A 16,112-nucleotide genomic window follows, 5' to 3' on the forward strand; every position below is an offset into this window, starting at 1 on the left:
CGATATTCCCACCAACGATAGTTAGTACACCAATCCGATATTCCTAACCAACTAGCTTTAGAAACCTATACTCCCGCTTATCCGTTACTACCTACTTCCTAGCCAACGACAGTTGGGAACTACCCCTCTGACGTCCGTTGGGTCCGAAGTTAAAATTAAGACAGGTATATTCCAGAACCAGTTTTTAGATTGTCAGGACAATTATGAGTCTTACAGCAATTTGCTGAATGATAGAGGATGATTCTATGCTGACTTAAGACTGAGTCAATAGACAATCTTCCTGTAGAATCCTTCCTTACCTTTTAGGATATTTTGGGATTAAGTGACAACCACAAGAAGCGCACAATCAACGAACCTTGGTACGCTGAGTATTCAGAAAACTTACATTTCGTTAAGATAAATGTAAATGTAACCTTCTTAATCGGGTTTTGCAAAGCAAAATTTTACCTCCATCGATTAAGCGTTACAAAACTCTGTAAAAGTTAGCATAACCATTGAAAATATATGAAATAAGGAAATTTATTGAAAACATTTTTAAGAGTACAGAAAGATGATAGAAAATAAAAAAGCACCATAAAAAGTATTGTCCTTGGTAAATGAGCCTATTTATATATGGGTAACTAATACAATCAAAGAAACAAGCCACTTATTTTAAATTAAATTTAGTCGATTGAGATATACCTTGGGGCTTTATGGACACACCTAGGTCGGTGCCAAAAATGTACCAAGATAAGTAGAAAATTATTAATTATAATTAAAGACATGTTTATATTTTACTATCTCACTTTTGTTAGCTTCAGCTGGCACCGTGGTATACTATAACTATACAAAAAAGAGAATATTGTGTAACAGACATCGTCAAATCTGATTCCCACAACTCAGTATGGATTTAGGAGAAACAAAGGATGCGCCGACTGTCTACTAAACATAATACTGGATATGGAAACTGCTCAAACTTTTAACGAAACATTAATGTTAGTAAGTCTAGACATATCATGTGCATATGATAGTGTAAATTAACTCTATCTGTATAGAAAAATGTACATTTATGGTGTTCCCAAAAAGTTTATCAATTATTGTCAAAAGTGGCTTGTGGATAGATAACTTAATTTAGTTTTAAACCAAGGCATCGTATTTAGAATGACGTGTAGAGGTCTGCCTTAGGGAAACACTTTGAGCCTATTGTTATTCTCATTGTATTTGACAAAAATAAACAACTGTTTGCCTGAAGAAGTCATATCCCTACAATATGCTGATGATGTGGCTTTGTACTCAAGTAATAAGAAAATTGATCAAGTACTAGTTAAAATGCATTTAACCAGTAACCAGTCTGCAGACTGCACTCACAAATATTGATAACTTGTTCAATAATATGAGCCTTAGTTTAAGTGTGAATAAATGCAAAGCTATGGTTGTATCTAGAAAGAAGAGGATAAACAATGTTGTAAATATTAAAGTTGAAGGTCAACAACTCCCCAATTGAGTCAAGAGTATAACGATGCACGGTATAACGATCGATAATCAATTAAAATTTGATGAACACATAAACAACTTAACAAACCAATGCAGTCAAGATCTCAATATCATCAAGGTGACCTGTGGAAGAAATGGTGTTAATCCTCATTTCGCACTTACAGTTTATAAAAGCTTAATTAGATATAAACTTGATTACTGATCGTTCCTCATTGGGAACTGTTCAGAACGTAGATGGTTTAAAATAGAAAAGATTCAAAACCAAGCACTTTGGATAGCTTTAGGAGCCCTCAAATCATCTCCTATAATCGCCTTACAATCTTAATCAGCTTAAGAATCTTAAAAATCACCTTAAAAACAGAATAACCTTTCAGTGGATACCTAGCCATATGTGTTTGAAATATAATGAAACGGGTGACAAGCTTGCAAAAGAGGCAGTGGTTAATGGAATATATGTTCAAAACATGGCCCTTCCATTATTAGTGCAGTCATTGAAGCATTGTTGGTCCGAATTTTTTTACTGTGAACCGAATTGCATAAAATTTTGGAATTAGGTTCATCTTACCCTTAACTTCAAAAGTGAAAATGATTTGAACTCCGCAACCACCCTGGGGGTGGTTGCCACCCCTTCTCGGGAGTGAATTTATTTTTTTCAAAATAATCTCGGATATCGATAGAAGGCCTAATTTTAAGCAAAAAAATCATCTATAACGTTTTTCGAAAAATCCAATACTTTTCAAGTTATTGGCAATTGAAAATTCGCAATTGTTACACGTTTTTCATCGGTTTTTTGCAAATATCTCCAAAAATATACGTTTTATCGAAAATTTTATAAGGCACACAATTGTAGCAGGTAAAACAATGAACAATTTTGTTTTTTATAAAGTATTCTAAGTGCAATATTAAGCTAGATATTAAAAATCAAAGCCGTTTTTTATTTTGCCTGAAATTTAATCGATGTGGTCAATGCCATCTAGCGGCGAGCAGATGCATTTTAGGCATTCTAATAAAAAAGTTTTATAGTGCTTGAAATAAGCTTTAAAATGAGCACTATTAAAAGTCTTTTGCACGTAAAATAAGTGAGCTGTATTGCAAATAAGAGGAGCATCTAATGTTTTTTCTTTTAAATCAATGGGTTTCATAAGTGCCATTTCCACCAAAATTAAAATTAATCGTATTCCACCTAGAATAAACTTTATTATGAAGAGTTTAATAGATTGTATCAGTTTGGCTGCTTCAGGACACATGTTTTTCAAAAAAGTCACGATTAAAAAAAATTTCAAAATTTTAATAAACCACCTTTTTTCATAATATCTCAAAAATGACGACACATACGAATAAAAGTGTAGGTATGAAAAATGTAGGTATATTTCTGACAAACAATTTGGATTTTTTTATTTTTCAGTAAAACAAAAATTGACGGAAATATGATTGTTTAAAGAGCGCGTGGCAGCGCAATCACAGCCTCTCTTAAGCCCTCTAACCCTTCACCGTTTGAGAAAAAGGTTTTTTACTATATACTGCAATGAAGGATGTTGTAGCTCTCTTAATTAACTTTACAATGTTTTTTTGTAAATTGTGATAGCATAAAAATTGAAGGAGTTATGGTCAAAAACTTATCATATTTTTTGATACTTAGTAACTGAAAATTTCGGACTGTGAATATTTGGAGCAATGTGAAAGTACGCAGTATAATAGAGACCCAAAACTATTGTAATGTGTATATATATACACAATATGGCTCATATATTTTGGAAACGTAGGCATGAATACATACCAACTTTCTTATATGTATATATAACACATTTGAGTAAATTTTGTATAATTTGTAAACATTTTATCCAATAAATGGCAATTTTTTACTCTAAATTAAATTATTTTTAAATAATATGTAATGATATATATTTACTGTTTTAATTTAGGGGTAGTTTTAAGGGTAGAAAAGCTTAAGAATATGATAATCATTTTCGAGAGTGTGGAGTAATATTTAAATCCTTTTCATTTTATCAAAAACAATTTTTAACAGTTTTTTTATCAAGGGGTAGTTTTCAAGGGTTGAAAGGGGGTTAAAAGTTTGATAATTATTATAGAAAATATAAAATATTACTAACTCTATACTTACATCTTTTTATATCATACCAAAGTATTTTTTTGTGAATTTTTTCAATTTAGGGGTTGTTTGCAAGGGTTATAAGATGTTCAAGGGGTTGAAAATGATTTTAATATGAGGTAATTGTGTTATAAAACACTTTAAAATTTCACCACTTACTATTAAACATGTTTTCTAGCGATAAAATGGCTCAATGTCGATTTTCCCATTAAGGGGTTGTTTACACCCCTTAAAAATAATAGGCGGAGTTCAGATCATTTTCACTTTTGAAGTTAAGGGTAAGATGAGCCTAATTCCAAAATTTCATGCAAATCGGTTCACAGTAAAAAAAATTCGGAGGTAAGACCGTATTTTTCGCTTCAATGACTGCACTATATGTGTCCTCAAACCGTTGCAAAAGAGGAAGATACTTAAAGAAAAAAAAAACAACTTGTTGCTTAATACAACCAAGTCCAGGTGGTACAGGAGTATACAACCTATCAGTCCTTTACTGCCATGGTACCAAGATATGAGACTTAGCAGAAGTGAAATAGTAAATATAATCAGACTAAGAATATTACATGTCACAGTGAACAAGACTAACTATCTAATGAAACTTTATTTCACTCCTCTGTGATGAAATTGCACTGCAGGAGTGATTGGGACTGCGGATCATCTACTAATGAAATGTTCACAATTTGACTATGCAAAGAACTCATGTTTCCAACAAATCAGAAGAATACCGGATGACGATATCTCAAAAGAACTAAAAAACATTATCCAGATGTAACGCAACATTATATAAGAAAATCAGTCGATTTCTGACAATCATAAAAAGAAACATATAGTCTAATCGAGAAATAATGATCGAAGGCAATCGTACATGAAATTAATGCAATAATTTTTTAAAACGAAAATTGACTACATGATGTAATTCCAAGTCAGCCGTAAGGCATGTAGATAATAAAAAACATTGTCTCAACGTAACCTATATAATTATATTATTTAGTTAGCCTACCGTATTAACGATGGAGGTTGTATAAGATAATGTAACCCAAAGCCAGCCTCCAGGCAAAAAAGATAAAAAAAAAATGATAATGTATGACATATTTCATACATACATTACAGAATTTCTGACAGTTATAAAGCCAGACTTGTATTAATTAGCAATTTTTTTTTATTCTTGCAGACTTTGCTATGAGTGTTGAAAAGAGATTGCAGGTAAGTTTATGTTTTAGTTTCGGTGGTAACAAGTCAATAGTAGCCTTGTTTTTATTGTTCAGTTTAATTTGTTGACAATATGGTCTGTTAATTTCTAGATAGGCCTAGTATGGTTTGTTTACTTTTTCCAGGTACCATTAAATGTTTTAACCTATTTACTTCTAAATAGGCAAAAGATATTTATTTATTCATAGTTGATAATTAATTGCCACCTGTTTTTATTTTATAGAATAACAATATTGATTATTACAATCTTAAATGCCTATGACTAATTTGGTTCAATATTATTGTTTCTTATTAATTCAAACAAAGTAAAATCACGGGCAGACTTTAATAGGGGCCTACACTCTATTTGATTGCTGTTATCAAATGATTCAATTGTTTTTATCGGAATTATAATTTGATATTACAATTTATTTAACTTATCATATGATTTCAACTTATTAGTTAGAGTAATTTTAATGTAAACAATAAACAAGAAGTAACTAATATTTTGAGACTTTGAAAATGGCGGTGAATCTGAGGAAATATGTAAGATATTTCTTACAAGTGACGAGATTTGTTTAAGTAGCTTCAACATGTGGGTTCGGCTCCTAGTAACCCGTGGGGAAGAATTCTTTCCATCCGTTTCACAGAATACTTATTGAAATCACGCTGGGAAAGTTATAAATATGGAAAGGTTTTTTTGATATCTAAGTTTAGGCCATAGTTGATTTTATTGTTTTGTAATGCTATTGAAATATTTGTGTATTTAAAATTGTAATGTACGAGATTCTTCTTGTTACGATGATTTATCATAACTCTCTGTGTACGAATTTTACATACATCAAAGTTGGATCACATATCGAATTGTTCGATGATAGCAATCAAATAACGAGTATAGGTCGCTTATTAGAGTCTCCCCAAAATAAATATGACAATGTTATTAACAAATAACAAAACCAACTTTTGTTTAGACTTACATTTAAGAGAAATGTTACATTATTAAGATTGCCTGAATAGCAGTGAGAAACTACATTATTGTCAAATGGAGAAAAGGTATCTCCCCAGACAGGTGCACTTAAGTCATAAGTCATATATTTGGCCATTAAATACATATTTATGCAATAGGCTACGTCATACAGATACATACAAATAAAAGGAATTAACATATACAGATAAAACTACCTACAGACTAACTTTGGAAGACTAGACTAGATATATCACTTTTAAAGAACTCGTCAATTTTGTAAAAAGGATTGTTCAACAGCCAATTGTATAAAATATTCCTAAAACTATTGAAGCTACTATAATGAGCAGAAATGTGTAGTCTATTAAATAGTCTTATGCTAACAATTTCATAAGAGAATTTAGTTTTACTTAACCTAGCAAAAGGTACATGAATTTGGTGAGAATTTCTAGTAGCATAAGAGTGAACATGCTCATTGAGGACATAATTATTAACATTATTTTTTGCAAAAAGTAGACAAGATAAAATGTATAGATTTACAAAAGTTAGTATTTTACTGCAAATAAAGAAGGGTCTACAGTGCTCAAGACAATGGACGTTGTTGAGAATTCTGACTGCTTTCTTTTGAATAATCAATACTTCATTTATACTGCTACAGTTACCCCATAATAATAGTCCATATGTAATTACACCTTGAAAAAGGGCAAAGTAAACCATTCTAAGATAGTGTTTGTGTACACAGTGCCTCAAATGGTACAAGAGATATATGACCCTGCTCAATCTTTTACATACGTTATTTATATGAGAATGCCAGGTCAACTTTGAATCCAGAGTGATACCTAATTAATTAACCACATTATCATTACAATCAGCTTGAAGTCTTAAGGAGAAAACCATATTTCGAGTTTTTTCTAAATTCAACAACAGAACATTTGATTTATACCATTCATCTGCTTCATTAATCATACATCTTAGTTTAAGCTCTCTTTCATTCTGATTATTTACTGTTGGAAAAAATGTGACATCATCAGCAAACATTACTGATTTATAACTCACATTGTACTCAAGATCGTTAACCATAATTAGAAATAAAGTAGGGTCCAGAACTGATCCCTGTGGCACGCCAAACTTTACCTCAGAAGATTTGGAAAGATTGCCATTAGTAAAAATGTTTTGTTGCCGATAACTGAGGTAGGATTTAAACAAAGAATTTTGAATGCCTGTTACACCATAGTATTTAAGTTTTCTCAACAGGATGTCGTGATCGTCACAGTCGAAGGCCTTGGAGAGGTCGCATAGAACTGCGCAGGTGTCAAAGCCTGCATCGAAACCAGCCAAGACGCCCGAAACAAGTCCCCCAACCGCATCGGTTGCCGACATTCCGGCTCTAAATCCAAACTGACTACAACTAAAGAGATTATTTGTTTCAAAATATAAGTTAACCTGGGTTTTAATGATGGCTTCAAAGACTTTAGAAAAAACGGGTACCAGAGAGATAGGCCTGTACGATTTAACACTTCTATGATCACCCTTCTTAAAGATTGGCACAACCTTTGACACTTTTAATTTACTAGGAAAGATTCCCTCTTTAAGCATTGAAATTGCATTTAGGCACATGGTGAGAGGGAAATTCACTCCACTGCACACCAATTTCACTAAATTATTTGAAACATTATAAATATCACAGCTTTTGGAACTTTTTAACTTTAAAATTACTTTCACAATATCACTATACTCTATAGGCTGCCAGGCTGATGTGAGGGTAAGTGTTACACCTCTAGGAGCTCATCTGGCTTTGTATTTGCTGCGGGGATTTTCTCTCGGATTTCATCCACTACCGAAATGAAGTATTCGTTGAAAGAATCAGCATCCGGAGTAGCATGTTGTTGTTGTTTCGGTTGAGTCTCATGTTTTATAATTTGCCACGCAGCTTTGCAAGTTTTGCTTAAGGACTGAATAAATTCTTGGTTAGCATGAAATTTAGCTTGTTTTAGAGCACTCTTGTAATTGATCTTGGCCAATTTATAATTTTTAGCATCCATGGGATCTTCAGTCGCTTGTGAAATATTAACACATGTTTTCACTGCAGTACAAAAACAATCACATTGATTGTCTGCTAAATAGTGTGAAACTGCCTATAATTCCATCTATAGGAAGAACTAGGTAGTCCTCTGACACAAATCCTAACCTGGATCATGAAATACTTCTGACCTAGTTCCTGAACTACTTACCACTAACATAGTTCTTGAACCAGTTCAATTAACAAAACTAAATTATTTTTATTATTTGAAAACAAAAAGAACAAATACAAAAAAAATCTATAGCATCTATTTAACTAGCATTCTAAAACTAAAAATATCGGTTTTCATGAACAAAGTGTTCGTAGGCCAAATGCAAAAAAAGGCCATGCCTATTTTCAGAGATTTATTGATTTTACATGTCAAATAATGAAAAACAAAATCTGTGAATGGCTATAGGCCTACCTCAAAAACGTACAAGCCGATTTTAATAAAACTTTATATACTCATTCAATACATTACCTATTAGGAGGGTAGGGTACGATAAGCGGACCCGGTGTTTTATATCGAAATTGGCAAACAATAGTACTTAATCATAACCATCGATACTAATTAATTATTTTGAACAATTAACTTAAATAATCTATCAACAGCTGTAAACACTTTCAAATAATACATGTATGGTAATATTTCAATTTTACATAAGTAACATTTGATTATTAAAAATGGCAGTCAATTTTAGTAAACTACACAACATTGCTTTGAAAGATGATAAGAAACGTTTTTCGTGGCTTCAACATGTAGGACTCATACCGAAAAACCCATTATGTGAAATTTGTGGGAAAGAAACAAATCTAACTGTGAGAGGAGCAAATATGGTTGTCTTCAGTTTTCCTAATTTCGGTTATAATAATTTGTTTGATCACCGTTAATATTAAATTCACATTTTAATTTAAAAAATATGTTTGTTATTGCGGACTATAGATACTTTTATATCGATTGATAGTCTAGGATTTGAGATTTGAATATTAGGTATCGATGATTACATTCTTTGATATAAAAAACCGGGTCCGCTTATCGTACCCTACCTACCTATTATACTACAATACAGCCCTAATTATTAGGCCGTGTCTATTTTCTGAGCCACACCGATTTAACAGGCTATCTGCTGACAAAAACCAATCTATGGATAGCCGTACCTCAAAAACGTACATGCCGATTTTGATATATTCGTTATAAATACATTATCGTTATTTTTTATTTGAATTAGGCCTATCCAATTTACTTATTCAGATTTGTTACATAACCTCTGGTGTGGTCTGGTCTTCAATCAGATTCATCCCCTCATACACATGTCCTAATTATGCCACTGAGCTAATAAAGGTTTTAACTGCATTGTACATGTACATGCGCGTGCACGCGCGCACACACACACACACTCTTTCTGGTGTGTAACCTATAACTATATTCTATATTCCTGATAAGACAACCAATCATATCAGATTATTTGCTGGTTTTCAGATATTGTGCCTCCATGGATACCATCAAAACAAAGATATTTTCAAGAAGAAAATTGGCTCTTTTCGGAAACCTCTAAAGAAATACGCAGATTTTCATTTTATAGATGCTCCTCATCTACTAAATGGATCTAATTCACAAGAAGGCACACTTGATTCGGCATACCTTCCAAACAGATCTGACAATATTTGTACAGGTAAGTAGATTTAATTCTAACACAATTATTTAGTAAAGAAAGAGTATTAGGGTGAGTACAAGTTTTAGAACTCATTTAAAACTTTCTTCAGTGATTGAAATACATAGTTCCAAATGAGTTTAAAAATCCTCAACCGTTCAGAGTTTAGAAAATCCTCAACCGTTCAGAAATTACAAGGGAGGAAGTATGGGTTGAACTTTATCGGATGCTCAATACATTTTTTCTTTTATTTTCAAATTGTTTGTTCCAGTCCCCTTATTTTTATAAATATCATTTATTTATTGTATGGTATTGACAATATTGGAATTTAACCCTTTTTGTAAAAGGTGAAAGATTTATTCGTTCTGAAAGGAAACCAGAGGGCTGGAACCCTTTTAGTGCTGGAACATAAGAAATAAGTTTGTCCAATAAATGCCAAAGATTTCTCTCAAGTTACTGCTGAAGAATGCCAAGCCTATTTGAGCAATTTTGTTAATTTAAATTCAAATTCAAAACAACTTTATTCATATAATTTGTACAATTACATTTAAAATTATACGAGGGCCATCCGGAAAGTAGTACCTGTTTCCGCCGCGTGAGGCGCTGACAACGCGAGTAGCCGCCGGTCAAGGTCAGATTGTTTCAGTGGCTTGTCTGCCTTCTCTGTTACAAGTTCCGTGACGCTAGCATTGCCTGTGTTGTTTCTGTGGCAGTTCATAATGTTTAAAAAAATTGAAAACGCCGCCAGTTGTGAAGTGAGGGCTGTAATAAAATTTCTCAGCGCAAGAAACGTTCGACCTTGTGATATTCATCGCCAATTAAAGGAAGTGTATGGAGACAATGTGATGGAAGAGTCATCTGTTCGGCGCTGGTGTCGTAATTTCAACTTGGGTAGGGGGAACACACATGATGATAAGCGTTCAGGGAGACCATCTGTCATTACAGATCAACTGCTGAGGTCAGTAGACGAATTCGTGAGGAACGATCGGCGCATCACAATTGATGACATCTGTGAACATTTCCCTAATGTTTCTCGAACAATTTTTCATGAAATTGTCAAAGACCATCTGCATTATTCAAAAATTTGTGCAAGGTAGGTCCCTCGCATGCTTACAGATGAGCACAAAACCAAGCGTATGGCTGCTGCATTCACATTTTTGGAACGTTATTCTGATGAAGCAGACACGTTCTTGAATCGCATAGTTACTGGTGATGAAACGTGGGTTTGTTATGCTTCACCTGAGAGTAAACGACAGTCAATGGAGTGGCATCATACTCATTCACCAAAGAAACAAAAAAAATTCAAGACTGTTCTGTCCACCAGGAAACTTATGGCAACCATTTTCTGGGATCGACGTGGTGTACTGCTTATTGATTTTATGGCCCGTGGAGACACTATTAACGCTAATGCGTATTGTGAAACATTAAAGAAATTACGGCGGGCAATACAAAATCGACGGAGAGGTCTATTGTCTGATGGCGTCATTCTCCTCCATGACAATGCCAGGCCTCATACAGCGGGGATAACACAACAACTTCTGCAGCAATTCAATTGGGAAATTTTTGACCATCCACCGTATAGCCCGGACTTGGCCCCTTCAGATTTTCATCTCTTTACAAAACTTAGAGTTTTTGGCGGGAAAAAGATTTGACAGCGATGAAGAACTTAAAGAAGGCGTGACTACGTATTTCAATCGGCTGGCGGCGGAGGAATATGACGCTGGAATACAAAAACTCGTCACACGTTATGACAAATGCTTAAATTTGCTTGGAGATTATGGGGAGAAGTAGTTTAAGGTATGCTCTTTTCAATAAAAATGTTTATATTTGTTAATATTTACTTCTGTGTCTTTATTTCACAAACGGGTACTACTTTCCGGATGGCCCTCGTACATATAAAGAACGGCATCAGTAAAATTTTATTTAAAATATTTCTATGTTTCCATAAATTCTTCAAATGAATATAAAGCTTTATTGGTTAAAAATATTTTAAGGTGTTTTTTAAACAATAAATTTTTATCTATACTGAGTAAGTCTTTTGGAATTTCATTTATAAACTTAATTCCTGCCGAGATTGGTTTCTTGTAATGAAATTCCAACAAGTGTTTACGTACTGCCAATTGGTTTCTATTTCGAATAAAGTAGTCGTGACTTGACCCTAATTGAAGTAATTTGTAAACATTTGATCTAACCATCATTACTGTTTCAAGTATATACATTCCATAAACAGATAGAATTCCCAATTTAGAAAAGTAATCTTTCAGAGAATCCCGAATTCTAATCTTTCCAGAATACTAATTTAAATTTAGTATTATTCTAATTGTATTTTTTTGAAGTTGCAGAATGCTTTGCAGATGTTTATTACTAGTGGCTTCATACAACGCAATACCAAAGGTTATATGAGAATGTATGTGGGCTTAGTAAATGGTTTTTTTTAATTTCTATTGAGCAATATTTGGACATGGATTAAGAGCAAATAATCCGGAAGAGATCTTTTTTTGCAAAGCCAAAATTTGCTCATCACAAGTTAGGTTCCCATCCAAAAGTAATCCTAGAAATTTGGTTTTTGTTAACTGAGAAATTATTACATTTTCTATTGTTATATTTGGCATGGGTTTTTATTCCTATTTTGTTTTGTGCAGAAAGAAATTACATTAATATTCTGATAATTTTTGGATCATTATTATTTTCTATGTATAGATTTGCAAATGTTTTCAGAATAGCTTATTTTGTGTTGTATCTTTCGTTAATCTGATGATTTGACTTAAGTTCATAATTTGTTTTTTTTTTTTCTTTTTTAAGGTCATAATTTTGCCATTAATTTGCCTTTACTTAAATTTACTCTGGTCTTGACTAATGGAAAACTTATATCAAAGCAGTACATAAATATTTTATAAAAACATTGTATTTAGTGTCTACTGTTGCATTGTACACCTCCAACCATAATTCATTGCTCAACCTATTTTTAAAGATTTCAAAATTTTTATCAGAAAACTTTCTGTGCATCTCAATTAAAGACAGTAACATTGTACTATCCATAAAATCAAAACCATTTTTGATAGCTTCTTAATTTTTATTTTATTTTCTTTACACATAAATGGTTTAGTTAAAACATGCATATACTGATAATTTATTATATTAAAAGAAATTCCAAAAATGGTTCTTACCAAAATATTTTGAACATTTTTCCGGTTTTGTATGCAAAATAGCACTTGAAAAATATTTACTCAAAACAACTTATACATTAAAATGTACAACTAAAATTGTACTCATATACCAAACATTATTTTATTATCCACAAAACTGTAAAGTTTATAAAATACACAGGCTATCACTGAGCTTTGAATAAATTAAATTTCATTTAGAATAAGTTAGCAGAAAAATAATTTTCCTTCATAAAAACTATAAAACAAATCATACCTGTATATTTAATTGTAATTCAATTTTAATAGTACAATAATAAAATATTTATTTACAGTATATATTTTTTTAGCTTCTCATGAGAAATAGCACTTTAAAAATTATTCCACTATAAAACATAATAAAATGTTTTTTTTATCTAAGAAAAGATGTCTTATTTATGTAATTAATAAAATCTATAATATCTATATTTAATCTGTAATAAAGATGTAAATATATTTATTTTACGACTGGATGATGTTTTCTATAGAAAAAAACCAAAACTGGCTAACCATGTATATTATTCAACAATTACAGATACAGACTACATAGAGTATTAAAATCTGGATAAAGTTCTTGGCAATGTTTAGGCCATAATTGTGGCGCATCAATAAAATCAGATATAAACATGACTAAAGTGACTGTGTGCAATGATAAACACAGCGGCGTGCATCCAGTAACCATACGTACACTGTCATAGTCGCTGCAGCAGCCTGCTGCTTCTGTATCACCCGCACCCGCCACACCACCGCCTGACTTTGCTCCTGCCTTTACCACACTCGGCCCCGACATCGCGCTGTCATCTACGTTGCCTTCAACACCACTCCAACCAGCTTCAGAAAACACATTATTAATAGAAAACACAAGGTTGAAAGCAGAAGTCGCCAAGCTTGAGGCCGAGGTTAAAGTTATCCTCGATCACTCAATTGAATCGGAGCAACGACTTTTACAAATTCATGGATGCAATATTTACATCCTCAAAAAAAAAAAAATCTTGCACGAATTATGTAAATGTATCAGCTCAAACCGAGGAACTCCCTGGAAAATAATATAGTGCAGTCTAAGAAAATAGCCGACCTTGAAAAAGAAAGAAAAAAAAATGATTGCCTCAATAAGATGTCTAGAGGAGGAAAATAAAACTTTTGTTAAAGAAATCATTAGATCTAACATAGCAGTTTCAAATAACTATGAGGTGCTGGAAGATTTGTCCGAAGTAGTGAAAATGATAAGTTCATCAGAGTGGAAAAGAAGAAGAAAAAAGAAAACACGTAAACCCAAGCTGCATCACACTACTTTTAATGATCAACAAAAAATTAACACTGGTCACAAAATCGAATCTAAAAAACCCCCACATAGCACATCTACCGTACCAGTGGCTTTTCGTGCAGTGACTATTGAGGGTGATAGTCATGCATGCTTCATGGCTGGGATGGTCCAGTCCCTAGTGACCGCGAGAACGGCTGTACTCGGCGTCTGCAAGTCTGGAGCCAGACTGTTGGGTGTGGTTGAGGGGAGTCATCCTCCCCTGGGAAGCTGTAACGTTTTGATTGCCGGAGCGAATGACATCAGAGCCGGTCGGTCGTAATAACGAAAACAGTTTCAACAAAGAAAACATCGCACTGTGTGAAATTCCAAATTATAAATTGGCTTCCGCGTATTGCCGATCCCATTCCAGAGGAGGGGGGGGAGTTGCCATTTTTCAGAAAGAAAATTTTTCGTGCGCCCCTTTTCCGATCCAGGATTCAATCGAAAAAGATTTCGAAGCAGTCGGGATCAAACTTCAAACAAAAACATCAAAATTCGTCGTGATCGGAATTTACAGGTCTCCCAGTGGAAACGAAGACACCTTCTTTTAAAAATTTGAAAAATGACTGACATGTCTGACTAACCAACGTCAGCATTTTCTCGTTATGGGGGATTTCAACATCGACGCGTTGGACAACACTTATCATACAACAATTCGATTGGTTGATTTAGGTCATGTGAGCTTGATTTGCTAGTCAAATCTCCAATGATAGTGACGGCTACAACAAAAACTGCAATCGACAACATCATCACCAATCACCCAAATGTCGCAGTGTCTGTGGTGAATAGAGCTATATCTGACCAATACGACCAAGAGGCCATCATTAGTGGGATACAACTTAAAAGGGAGCCCAAAATTAAACAAACAATAAGAGATATAAAGGCCAGAAAACACCACTCACCTCAACACTTCCCTTTCTAAAGAAAGATAGAATTTTCTAAATTCATCTCAATCCGTAGGAGCAACAGTTTTAATTGTTTACTGACACTCTAAATTTCCGTGTTAACACCTGCTGCCCTACAAAAAAGAATAATTAATGTCTGTGAAAAATATGTAAAAAACAATTGAATCACACCAGGAATTTTAGTTTCTAGAGAGAAACTGAAATTTATGTCCGAAATTTATAAAAACACTTCAAATGAACAGTTAAAATATTTTTCAGGAATTATAAAAAAATATATAAGAATGTGATCCAAGCTGTTCAAAAAATGTTTCAAAAACAATAAAACAAAAGCACACAAACAAATCAAAATTAAAGTTGGGGATAGTCATGTGGAGGATGAGACTGAGATTGCCAGTCGGTTTAACGAGTTCTTCGCATCCGTTGCTGACGGGCAAGGTCCTCGGCCATCTGACCCTAAAGTACGCCCCTCACGAAGGCAAAGCTCAGCAGCATCAATGGTGTTGGCGCCTGTTGAGGATGAGCTTCACCTAATTATCCAGCAGCTCCCAGTCAAAAAATCAATGTAATGTCTCCGTGGCTTATTAAAAAATGCTGCAAGCATTTAGTGAGACACTTAACTCAATTAGTAAATTATTCATTTCAAACAGGAGTGTTACCCTCTCTCCTTAAAATTGTAAAAGTTGTCCCAATTTTAAAGAAAGACGACCCAGCTTCTATAAATAACTACCGGCCTGTCTCAATTTTGCTAGTATTCAGAAACATTTTTGAAAAGCTTTTTCTTATAAGAATGCTTCACTTTTGGACAGATACAACCAGTTCTCAAATGAACAGTTTGGGTTCAGAAAGGGTAAATCGACAACCGATGCAGTCGTTGGTCTTGTCGATATGATTGTAGAGGCGTTGACCACAATGTATTGCTCGACAAACTCGAGTCCCACGGCATTCGAGGCGTGCCTTTCAAATGGCTTAACTTATTTCTAAGCCACAAATCCCAAGGTGTCCAAATATCAAATAAGTCATCCAAGCCAATAGATCTTAGCTATGGAGTCCCCCATGGCTCAGTCCTGTGCTTTTCCTGCTTTATGTCAACAACATAGTATCATCACTTCTGCATGGAAGAACAGTGCAGTTTGCAGATGATACGACTCTTTTTTTCAATGCAAGATCAAGCAAAGTTTTGTAACAACAGTTTTGAATCATCGCAAAAATCAAATTCAGAGAGTCTTGCAGGCAAGTTTTCAAGAAATTACAACTGTTGACTCTACCATGTCTCTACATA

At 33.6% G+C, this 16,112-nt stretch overlaps 2 protein-coding genes across 2 annotated transcripts in view; one reads left to right on the forward strand and one right to left on the reverse strand.

The window, feature by feature from the left end:
• The window catches only part of LOC124361714 (centrobin-like), a 127,882-nt gene that overhangs the window by 100,734 nt on the left and 11,036 nt on the right, over nt 1-16,112 (reverse strand). The window lies entirely within an intron of this gene.
• LOC124361715 (esterase OVCA2) overlaps nt 4,254-16,112 on the forward strand; it is a 50,476-nt gene continuing 38,617 nt past the window's right edge. The window contains exons 1-2 of the mRNA XM_046815640.1: nt 4,254-4,783; nt 9,272-9,464. Of these exons, the coding sequence (XP_046671596.1) occupies nt 4,760-4,783; nt 9,272-9,464 (217 nt within the window). The 5' untranslated portion in view covers nt 4,254-4,759. The remainder of the gene's footprint in view (nt 4,784-9,271; nt 9,465-16,112) is intronic.

The sequence above is a fragment of the Homalodisca vitripennis genome, chromosome 5 (genome assembly GCF_021130785.1).
Source record: "Homalodisca vitripennis isolate AUS2020 chromosome 5, UT_GWSS_2.1, whole genome shotgun sequence".
Classification (NCBI taxonomy): Eukaryota; Metazoa; Arthropoda; class Insecta; order Hemiptera; family Cicadellidae; genus Homalodisca; species Homalodisca vitripennis.